The sequence below is a fragment of the Dromiciops gliroides genome, chromosome 1, assembly GCF_019393635.1.
Source record: "Dromiciops gliroides isolate mDroGli1 chromosome 1, mDroGli1.pri, whole genome shotgun sequence".
Lineage (NCBI taxonomy): Eukaryota > Metazoa > Chordata > Mammalia > Microbiotheria > Microbiotheriidae > Dromiciops > Dromiciops gliroides.
In genome coordinates this window covers 671,174,307-671,186,415 of record NC_057861.1, presented here as the reverse complement: position 1 = coordinate 671,186,415, position 12,109 = coordinate 671,174,307, and the positions used below count along the sequence as shown (strand labels likewise).

Below are 12,109 nucleotides of genomic sequence, written 5' to 3'. Positions count from 1 at the left end.
TTCACCCCCAGACACCCATATGGGCTTCTGGCCTTATGACAGTATTCTGTGGTTTGGATAGAATGGTGGACCTGGAGTCAGGACGACATGAGTTCAAATTCAGCCTCAGACATTTACTAGCTGTGTGACCTTGGACAAATCACTTAACCTCTGTTTGCCTTTATCTACTGGAAAAGAAAATGGCAACCACTATAGTATCTTTGCCAAAAAAACTCCGTGGTTTATGGTCTATGGGGTCATGAAAAGTTGGACACAACTAAACAACAAAAACAAAAGGAATGAAATGAACTTAAAGTTTGTTATATAAGCAGACCTCTTCTATATCTCAAAGAGATCATAAAAAAGGGAAAAGGACCCATATACAAAAATATTCATAGCTGCTCTTTTTGTGGTAGCAAAGAATTGAAAACTGAGGGAATGCCCATCAATTGGGGAATGGCTAAACAAGTTGTGGTATATGAATGTAATGGAATACTATTGTTCTGTAAGAAATGATAAGCAGATAGATTTCAGAAAAAGACTTACATGAATTGATGCTGAGTGAAATGAGCAGAACCAAAAGAACATTGTACACAGAATCAACATTGTGTGATGATCAGCTGTGATAGACTTAATTCTTCTCAGCAATACAATGATCCAAGACAATGCCAAAAGATTTATGGTGGAAAATGCTCTCCACATTCAGAAAAAGAACTGTGGAGTCTGAATGTAGACTGAAGCATATTATTTTCACTTTTGTTGTTGCTTTTTTGTTATTGTTCTTGTTTATTCTTTCTTGTGTTTTCCCCTTTTGTTCTGATTAATGTGGAAATATGTTTAAAATGATAGTAATTGTATAACATATCAAATTGCTTGCTGGCCTGTGGGGAGCGGGGAGGGAGGGTGGGAGAAAAATTTGGAACTCAAAAAATAACTTTACATGTAATTGAGAAAAATTAAAAATTTTAAAAATTTAAAAATAAGTAGACCTCTAACCATCCAGGGTTTTTGCTCCCCATTATAGTTTTAGAACTAGAAGGGATTTCAGAAGTCATCTGTCCAGCCCTCTCGTTTTATAAATGAAGAAACAATGGCCTTGGTAGGTTAAGAGACTTGTCCAAGGTCCCACAGTTAATAAATGTAAGATGTAGAATTTGAACCCAGATCCTTTGACTCTTGCTCATATCTTTCATGGGCAAATACAAACAAAGGCTCATCTCCCTGTAAAGGCATCCAGCTGATCAAGCAAATCTCTGAATCAGAAATCTTATATGGTCTTTGTTTTTCATTGATTGCTCTTTTCTTTTCTTTTTTTGTGGGTAATGAGGGTTAAGTGACTTTCCCAGGGTCACATAGCTAGTGTCAAGTGTCTGAATCTGGATTTGAACTCAGGTCCTCCTGAATCCAGGGCTGATGCTTTATCCACTACGCCACCTAGCTGCCCCTCCTAATGTTTTTGGTTTTTCTCCACTCTTCTTCCTACATGCTCATAAGCTATCCCATTAATGATGGCCTTTAGAATTTTGCCAGGAACAGAAGTCAGGTGGCATACATCAAGGACTCTATCTTCTTCCATTTGTAAAACATTGGGACATTCTCCCTTTTCTAGTCCCAGGACACATATCTTGTTCTCTGTCATCACTGAAAGACCAGTGACAATCATTTCTGACCCTTCATGTTTGTTAGCACTCTTTAGGGCTTCCCATCTATTTTCCCCTCCATCCCTTCCACTTCTTCTCCTAGATCAGAGATGATCTCAGTCCACTTTGTGAACACATAAGTGTTGCTTGGTATTGTCAGGAGCACAAGCAACACAAACTCTCTGCAGGCCACTTCTAACTCCTCTTTGTCCTCCATATGTGCTGATTCCCAGACCCTTGTCTTTTTGCTGGTAACTCCTTTGGGCCAGCTCTTGTGGCTAACTGCAGGAGCAAACATCTTACTGCCATGCTTGTTCCCTGGGCTGAGAGCATAGTCTGGGGACTCATGAATTTTATATATATATATATATATATAATTTATAATATATTATATATATTATAAAGGCAAACAGAGGTTATTATATATTATATATTATAATATATAATAATATATAATTATTTATATATATATAATTCATGAGTCCCCTTAGACTCATGAATGTCCTTCTTTTTCAACAGAGACAGGACAACACTATAATAATAACTAATATAGTGCCTACTGTGTGCCTAGCACTGTGCTAAGGACCTTACAATTAATATCTTATTTGATCCTTACAACAACCCTGAAAAGTAAGTTCTATTACTGCTCCCATTTTATAGCTGAGGAAACTGAGGGAAACAGTGACTTGTCCAGGGTCATACAGCTAGTAAGTATCTGAGGTGAGACTTGAACTCAGGTCTTCTTGACTCCAGGCCCACAACTCTATCCACTGCACCAGCTAGTTTGCTGCCTTCAATGTTTGTCTATTCTATCAGCTGACTTTAATTAGAAATAAGCCCACTCCTGACACATCCAAATGGAAATCGAAGCAAATGGCACAGAAATGGAAGAATTCTTCAATCCCCATAAACTCAGAAATCCAGTGATCTCATTTGGTCTAATTACCTACTTTGTTTCTTCTTGTCCACTGAGAGTCATCCCTCTCCTCACATCAATCTGTCCCCATGGCTCTCCTCAAGCACTTTGTTTGTATCTCACCTCTGGCCCCATCATGCTCTCCCTTTTTATCCTATTTGTTTGAATGTATATATCTCCCTAGTAGGAGCTAAGGTTTTCGATAGCAGGGACTGTGCCATTTAAAAAATAATTTTTGTATCTTTCCTAGCATCAGGCACATAGTAGGTACTTTGATGAATTGAACTGAATTGAAGACAAATCATTCCACCCAGGCACATGATGACTCAACTTTATAAAAAGGTCTTGGGGCAGCTAGGTGGCACAGTGGATAGAGCACCAGCTCTGGAGTCAGAAGGACATGAGTTCAAATCCGGTCTCAGACACTTGACACTTACTAGCTGTGTGACCCTGGGCAAGTCACTTAACCCCAATTGCCTCACACACACACACACACACACACAAATGAAAAAAGGCCTTGATTTGGAATTTTATCTACAGCTTATTGAAAGTTTAAACAAAATTAAATCCACTGATTCCCCCTCATCCATATACTTATTTTATATCCATTCTCTACCCAAAAACACAAACACAAAAAGTGTATATACGAATGATGTATCTTTTGGAGTTAACAACTTGGAAGGCAACCACATTCTCACACAAAATGTTACTTAAGGGGCCCCAAACAGGCAAAATCTCAGGCTAGACCAATGGGATAGCCTAAGTGTGACATTTGTTACTTATTTAAGTGATCTCAGTGGAACCATGCTACCTTCTTGGGACATGTTTCTGGGGACGCAGATTTCTGAGATGAAAGTTAAGGAGATTCATTTGGCCACTGTAGGACAACGTGCCCTCAGAAATAACCATCCATATAAGAATTTGGAGTTTGTGACCCTGCTCTCCCCACCCCCCACCCATTTAACCTTGTACAGAGACGGTGGCCGTGCTCTGCTTGTCTCCCACGATGCAGGTGTAGGTGCCAATGTCTTCTGCCTCCAAGGTGTGGATGATGAGCTCGGCCTGGGTGCCCACCTGGCGGATCTCATACTTGGCACTGGCCTGCAGGACCTGCCCTCCTTTCCTCCATTCCACAGGGGTGCCAGGTGTGGAAATTTCACAGCGTAGAGTGGCTGTGCCTTGCTCTGTTGAAGTGACATCTCGGAGTTCTTCTTGGAAGTATACAGAAGGAGCAGCTGCGGGGAAGATTTCCAGGCTAGGTCAGTTCAACTTTGGTTTATTCAAACTGTAACTAACTTTGTTGTGGTTTAGACCAGTGAGTCCTGACCTTTGCTTTTCCACAACATATTGGAGAACTTCAATCCACTGGGACAGACCAGAGAGTCTGTGCTCTCAATTCACTAGCACAGCCATCCACCCGTCCACTCTATCACCTATATTGCACAGCAGCACACATGAAGCCCTGGGCAGGAAAGACCAAGCTTTGGATTCTGCATCTGACACTTGGTGGCCATGGGTAGGCCAGCTAAACTACCTGAGTTTGCTTCCTCCTCTTAAAAATAGTGCCTGTAAGGGGGGGTGGGGCAGCTATGTGGCTCAGTGGATAAAGCACCAGTCCTGGATTCAGGAGGACCTGAGTTCAAATCCAGTATCAGACACTTGACACTTATTAGCTTTGTGATCCTGGGCAGGTCACTTAACTCTCATTGCCCCGCAAATTTTTTTTTTAAAATAATGCCTGTAGTACCCACTCCCAGGGTTGTTTTAAGGCTCATCCGTGTAAAGTGCTCTGTAAACCTTAAAGCACTACAGACGTGTCATCTTTTATTGCTGTTCTGGTATGATGGGAAAAGCACTGGACTTGTAGTCCCAAGACCTGAGTTCCACTCCTCATTCTGACTTTATTTTTGTGTATTCCTAGGCAAGTTATTAAGCCATTCCACACCTCAATTTCTGAATCTTTAAAGAAAGTGGAAAAATATTTGTGTACAGGGTAATTTAATTTCTATATACATGTGTTATTATTTTCATATTTACAGGAAGATATTTGGTGCCAGAATTATTACCATTGTTATTGATAGTAATAATAATTTCAATATCATAGGGTTCTAGATTTTGATCTAGAAGGGACCATAGAGGCCATTAATTCCCACACCCTCATTTTATGGATGAGGAAACTGAAGCAGAGTTTAAGTGACTTGCCCAAGATCATATGGATAGTAAATGTCTAGGGTGGGGTTTGAAACCAGGTGTTTGTGTGTCTTAGTCTAGTGCCCTCTCCACTATGTCATATCAGTTTACAAGGTGATTCACAGAAATCTCTCTCTCTTTTTTTTTTTTTTTTGGTGGGGCAGTGAGGGTTAAGTGACTTGCCCAGGGTCACACAGCTAGTAAGTGTCAAGTGTCTGAGGTCGCATTTGAACTCAGGTCCTCCTGAATCCAGGGCCAGTGCTTTGTCCACTGTGCCACCTAGCTGCCCCCCCCACAGCAATCTCTTGAAGTAAGTAGTACAAGGTATTGTTTCTACCTATTTTATAGCAGAGAAAACTAAGGCTCAGAGAAAGTGACTTGTGAAGGGTCACACAGCCAGAGTCTAAACCCAAGTGTTCTGATTCCAGGTCTGATGCTATTTCTACTATATTTGGTTGTACTTCCTACACATTTATGTAGGTGTGCACCTAATGCCGTAGGTGTGGAGAGGACAGATGAGAGGTTGAGAAGGGGAGATAGTAAATTGGAGAGGAAGCCAGGTGGTGCGCTGGGTAAAGCACTAGATGTAGAAACTCAGGAAAACCTGAGTTCAAATCCTGCCTCTGACACTCACTGGCTGTGTGACCCTGAGCAACTCACTTAACCGTTACCTGCCTTAGTTTCTTCATCTGTACCAACTGCCCAGGGTCACCGTGAGCATCAAATGAGGCCATATTTGCACTTGGCAAACCTCGAAGAACTGTGTAAGTGCTAGCTATTATTATTGTATTTACAATGTTCCAGTTGGTCAATATTCTCACTAAACTGTGGCCCCAGAATGGGACACAGCCCTCCATGTGGCACGTGAGCAGGACCAGACCTCCTATGTCCTGGATCCTCCCCTCTGCTAACATACCCCAGTGTGCCTTTAGTTCTTATCGCCTTGTTACACTGTTGGCTAAGACTGAGCCTGAAATCCAGTTCTTCATGGTTTGGAGAGTGTGGACATCGAGGGGAGAATGGAAGGAGGTATGAGGAAAGGGCAGCCAGGGAGGTTGCCAATGGTATCAGGAGGATGGGTCATCAGAGGTCAGACACAGGAGATCTCAGACAGAACTCAGAAGGTCGTTTAGTCTAAGCCCCCATTTTCCTCACGAGGAAACTGAAGTCTAATGTAAGAGGGGTTTGTTCAAGTTGGCACAAGCAATAGGCAGCAGAGACAGATTTGAACCCAGGTCCTCTGTTCCAGGGCTCTTTCCATCATGCCATCCCAAGAGAAGAACTGGTGCCTGATGACCCGGGGACCTGGAATGCAGATAGGGGAAAGTGGCTGACCTGTGACACAGAGCTGGGCCTTCGAGCTGCTGGTCCCCACGTGAAAGCTGACAACGCCAGCGTCCTCCACGGTCACCTTCCGCAGGGTGAGTGTGTGGAGGGTGCCGCGCTCCACCCGGATCTCATTCATCTCGTTGGACTGGAGGGGCACGCCGCCCAGGCGCCACTGGACCTCCTGTCCCGGGGCCCTTGACAGCCGGCACACAAACTTGGCATCCTCACCCTCACACAGCTTCACATCGTGAAGGGGCTCCACAATGTTGACCTCAGGTGCTGGGGAGGGGGTCACAGATAGCAAGACATCCACTCATTAAGGCTGGGAAAGAAGCCACTCATCCCTTCTCCCACCAAGCTGAGAACTAGCTCCCCCAAGGTCAGGGATTTTCCTATCAGCCCAGGGACTCTCCAAGGGAGGGGCCACGTTTCCTTTGCATGTAGTTTCACAGATTTATAGATTAAGACAGAAGAGATACACTTTAGGGACTATCTAATCCAACCCCTCTCATTTGACCGGGGAGAATAATAAAACCCAAAGAATTAAAAGGACTTGCCCAAGGTCACACAGTTATATGATGGAAATGGGACTTGGACTCAGGCCTCCTGACCCCTGGTCCAGTGTTCTCATGGCTCCCAATCTTGTCCCCAGAGACCCACCCAACATTGAAATAAAATTAAAATTAAACTGATTGAATTAAAAAACATACTATGACAACCAGTTGATTCTGCATTGTTTATGGGTTTTTGAAGATCCCAGAGGAAAAAAACACAATAGTTCATTCTAACACAAGAAAAAATGACAAATGCAGTTGGGAAGTTAGACCCAGTGGATTTAGAGTCAACTTGTGTTTTGATCCTGACCCTGGCACTTACTAGCTGTGTGACCTTGGCTAAGTCACTTAACATCTTTGTTCCTCAGCATCCTCAACTGTAAAAAGAGATCTCTCAGCTCCTGTATAGTTCTGACCCTCTCTGACCTTGTGATTTTCTGAGGTCTCTTCTAGCTCTAAATCATACAAGCTTAATGGACTTTTTTTTTCACCATTAGCACTTGGGGCAGGACAAGAAAAGATAGAAGGAACTCTCTTTCTTTGGCCTTCAGAAATTTAAAGGCTGTAGTTCCAATATGTCCTTTGAAAGGCAGGTTTGGATTCCCTCAGTTGGTGGTAGGGGTCATGGAGGTATGGAGAAGGGAGAATGCACAGAGATGGTGAAGGCAGGGTCCCTGGAGTACAGGGGGGATGGGCAATGGGGAGGGGGTGGGGGAGGGGGAGATCATTCCCTGGTCACCTGTGACACTCAACGTGGCTGTGGTCTGCTGGTCCTTGGAGTCACAGGTATAGCTGCCAGCATCAGATGGTTGCAGGTCTCGGATCACCAGTTCCACCACTACCCCATCCTGCCTCATCTCATACTTGGCGCTGGGCTGGAGTCGAACTGCCCCTCGCTTCCAGAAGACCGGGGCATCGGGCTTGGTGAGCTCGGCCTGCAGAATAGCAACAGCTCCCTCGGGGGCCATCTGTGGCTGGAGCTCACGCCTGAAGAGGGCTGGGGAGACTGGGAATACAGTGAACAGACCTATCGGGTCACCAGAGCTGGAACGAGGACGGGGTACTCTGGTGCAGACGGAGTTAGAGCAGGGATGGGGCAGGATTTGACTGCCCTGGATGCCCGCACACACTGACTGCCCAGCACTCCTGGGAACATAGATAGGTAGGCTCCACTTCATCCCAGATGATGCACCACCTGCCTCCCATCCATACAAATTATTTTGGGATACAGAATCATATGATCATGATACATTAGAACTGGATGAAAAAAATTAAAAAAAAAGAACTGGAGGAAAAAAATAAATTAAAAAATTAAAAAAAAAAAGAACTGGAGGGTACCTCAGAGATCATCTATTCCAACTCTTTCATTGTACAGATGATGAAATGGAGACTCAGAATAGATAAGTGACTCGCCTAAGGTCACATAGCTAATAAGCAGCAGGTTTTAATGTGACTGAGTAAAACACACAGCTTCTTGTGACTCAGTTTTCTCTGCTGTCCAATGGAGATAACTTTCTCCTTCTCAACCTAACTTCAAGGATTACTGTGAGGATCAAGTGAGATAATATTTGTAAAGCACTTAGCACAGAGCCTGGCACATAGTAGGCACTTGATAAATGCTTGTTAAAAAAGAAAAGAATGGATGGAAAAGTGCTTTGGAAAGTGCTAAGTGCTTCGCAAGTATTTGCACTGTGTTAGGGTTCTTCTACTTGGGGTATGCTCTAAAATGGAAGTCTTGTCAGGTTTGCCCAGTCTATCTCTCAATCAATAAACATTAATAAAGTGCCTATCATGTGCCACTCATGCTAGGGATACAAAAGGGCAAAAAACGGGTCCTGCCCTCAGGGAGCTTACAATTTAAAGGGGAGGACAACAATGCAAACAAACATATAGAAAATTAGGAACACACAGACCAGTCTAAGTCCTCCCTCTCCCCACCCTTTGCCTCAGAGGTCCCTTCTCCTACCTTGAACGGTCAAAGCTGCCGTTGTCTTCTCCTTTCCACTCTCACATGTGTATTCGCCCTCATCATCGGCGGTGAGGTGGTGGATTCTCAAGGTGTGGACAGTGCCCTGTTGTTGAAACTCATACTTGGCACTGGGGGTGAGCTTCTCCCCACCCTTCCTCCACTCCACCTGGGCGGCATCAGAGGCCAGCACACAGCGGAGCGTGACCGAGGAGGCTTCTTTGGCCTCTGTGTCCTGCAGCTTCTCTGAGAAGGTAGGAGGTGCGGCTGGAAGGAGGGATAAAGGGTATGAACGATAGGCAGCTGTAGCACCATTGATTGATTAATTGAGTTTCGGTACTTGGAGTGTCTCAGAGGGCATCCTCTCCCATCCCCTCCACACCCCCATTTTACAGATGGGGTCTATAGTTGAGGTCTTCTGAGGGGCAGGGACTTACCCAGGTCACATAACTAGGCAGTACCAGTGCTAGGATATAAACCTGGGTCTTCTGACATAAAATCCAGGACTTTTCCCATGGAGTGATTCAATTGCTCTCTCCCCAGCTCACCCATCTCCTGGGCAGAATGTTACCACTAAACTATTCTCAGGAAGAAAATTCCACCTTTTCTATCCAGCCCAATGAAATTTTAATTCAACAGACATTTATTAAGCACCAACTATATGCAAAGACAGATGCCCCGAACTGGGGCTATACAAAGGTTGGTTTGACATAGACCCTGTTTTCAAGGAGCTGACAGTCTAATAGAGAGTAAAGACACCCAAACACCAGTGTTTTTAGCACAGTGTCTGGAATACAATAGATGCTTAATAAATTTTTATTGACTATGATCTAAGGGAGAGTGAGATAAGTACAGAGGAGGGGTCTAGGCAAGGTGCTAGAAATTTGAGGAGAAAGCATTTCCAACCAATATAAAAGCAATAGTGCTTTTAGTTTTGTCGTTCAGTTGTTAAAGTCATGTCCAACTCTTTGTGACTCCCTTTGAGGTTTTCCTAGCAAAGATACTGGAGTGGTTTGCCATTTCTTTCTCCAGCTCATTTTACAGATGAGGAAACTGAGGCAAACAGGGTTAAGTGACTTGCCCAGGGTCACATAGCTACTAAGTGTCTGAGACTGGATTTGAACTCAGATCTTCCTGACTCCATGTCTGGCACTCTAGCCACTGAACCACCTAGCTGCCTGGGAGAAAGGGGAAAGTTCTTCATGGCGCAGGCAGCATCCAAGTTAGGATTTGAATCTGTATATACCTCACATTTGCATAGTACTGGAGGGGTTTTTTTTGGGGGGGCAGGGCAATGAGGGTTAAGTGACTTGCCTAGGGTCACACAGCTAGTAAATGTCAAGTGTCTGGGGCTGGATTTGAACTCAGGTCCTCCTGAATCCAGGGCCAGTGCTTTATTCACTGTGCCACCTAGCTGCCCCCATACTGGAGGGTTTTAAAAATACTTTCCTTATAATTACTCTGAGATAGGTAGGATAAGTATTATTTTACCCATTTTAGAGATGAGCTAACAGGTTCAGAGAAGTCATGACTTATCCAGAGCCATATAGTGTTATAGCCTCTCTCCTCAACTTGAGTATCACCTCTTTGAGTGCTGCACTTGCATGCAGGGGTGTGCTGGTAAATATTTAACAACCAGCTCCTGGAGTGGAGTGTGTGTGTGTGCAGGGAATGCATGCACAACACACTTTTAAGTTTAACCTGCATTTTTGACATTTTCTTCATCAACTTTCTTAAGTCTAGATAATCAAGAAAACAATAAATCAAACCTTGATTTATAGTATTTACCAATTTCTGAGGTGTAAATGTTTGCACTGAAAATTTAATGATCAGCTCCAGCTCTAGCTCAACACTATTCATGACCAGACCTCCCTCTTGCATATCTCCACACATTGAAACCCTCATTCTTGAAGGTTCAGCTTAGGGGCTGCCTCTTCCACAGAGCCCTTCCGGATCCCTTATCCCAACAGTTCCCCCAGCATCTCAGCTAAAAGTAACCTCCACTTCCTCAATTTCCCAGGGTGCCATGTTTACATCTCTCCCTTGTCCCGTCACAGTTTAACTTGCTTCATACTCACCTGAGAAATGTTCGGTTTCCATATTAAAATGTAAACTGATGTTAAAATTTGTTTTTACATATATTTTGGAAAATAAAATTCTATTCAATAAAAAAATAAAACAATGAGAAAAAAGAATAATAATAATAAAATAAAATGTAAACTGCTCCATGGGAAGGTTTGTGTCTTAAAACATCCTTATTACCACCAACACCCAGAAAAAGGTCTTGCATACAATAGGCATTTAATAAATGTTTGTCGAACTGTACTGAATCTGAACCTTATGTCTCCAAAAGCAAATAGTACAATATTCTGTTATCAAGTAAATGCTTAATAATGCTGTTTAATCGAATTGGTTCCTTTGCACGGCCAGCACATAGCAGAGGGTGAGATGGTAGATTCTCAATGAATATTTGTTGATTGATTGGAATGGTTTGACATCCCAGCTTGCCCATCGACCTCACTGCTAGAAGTTTCCCCCATGTCCTGGTTTCTCCCACCCATTTCCCAGGCAGGGCCCAACCCCGCTACCTTTGACGACAAGCTCGGCTGTTGATGTGTGGCGGCCCACAGAGAAGGAGATGGTGCCCGTGTCTTCTGGCGTGACATTCCTCAGCTTGAGTGTGTGTGTCCGGCCTCCCACCACAGAGATCTCATTCATCTCGTTGGTCTGCAAGGCCAGGCCCTGCAGCTTCCATTCTACATTCCCTGCCTGCTCCCTGGATACCTCACAGCGGAAATCAACATCTTCATCAGCAAACACCTCCATGTTTGTCAGTCCTTTGACGATGGTCACTTCAGGCTCTGGGATGAAGGCAAAATGGATCAGAAGGTCACTGAGAGTCCCCATCAATCTGCTCTAGCATCTCCACCTTTGATCCAGGCTGGCTACATCAGCCCCTTCACCCATGAGTGGGAAGGGAGATGCACAGATAAAGATGGCTCAAGTTACTAATGAATATCCATGCGCGCAGCCCTTAACACCAAAGAAATTTGACTAACTCTTTGGCTTAGTTCTCTTCCCCCTTGGTACTATCCCAGAACATCAACCACTCCTCTGGCTACCCTCTTCTCTCTTCCCAATATTGACTTCTTGCTGGGTCCACTCTACTCAACAGTGTCCTTGACTCGACCCACCACAGATCATGCCTTAACAAACTCCTACCATGTATTATTACACTATCCACCTCCTTTGCCCCTACTTTTAGTCTGCTGAATGAAGCTAGAGGAAACCACAAAACTAAACAGAAGATTGATATACGCAGTGAATGTCCACGAGGAAGATATTGGTGGAGGACCTTATAAATTCCTTATTGCTCTTGGCCACCTCTGTGTGTAGATTTGAAGTCTGGCTTCTATAACAAAGCTGATGAGCACTTCCTTCTCCTGGAAATTCATTTGGAGACCAATGATTCCAACCAAAGGAAATTACTGAGAATTTGTTTTTGTTTTTGTTTTTGCAGGGCAATGAGGGTTAA

General features: G+C 43.9%; 1 protein-coding gene across 19 annotated transcripts in view; it reads right to left on the bottom strand.

Moving 5' to 3' along the window:
• OBSCN (obscurin, cytoskeletal calmodulin and titin-interacting RhoGEF) overlaps positions 1-12,109 on the bottom strand; it is a 325,223-nt gene that overhangs the window by 150,871 nt on the left and 162,243 nt on the right. For all 19 annotated transcript variants that reach the window (XM_043975986.1, XM_043975988.1, XM_043975987.1 and 16 more), the window contains 5 exons: positions 11,163-11,435; positions 8,575-8,841; positions 7,348-7,614; positions 6,061-6,333; positions 3,501-3,770 (listed from right to left, as the gene is read on the bottom strand). In XM_043975986.1, coding sequence (XP_043831921.1) covers positions 3,501-3,770; positions 6,061-6,333; positions 7,348-7,614; positions 8,575-8,841; positions 11,163-11,435 — 1,350 coding nt within the window. The remainder of the gene's footprint in view (positions 1-3,500; positions 3,771-6,060; positions 6,334-7,347; positions 7,615-8,574; positions 8,842-11,162; positions 11,436-12,109) is intronic.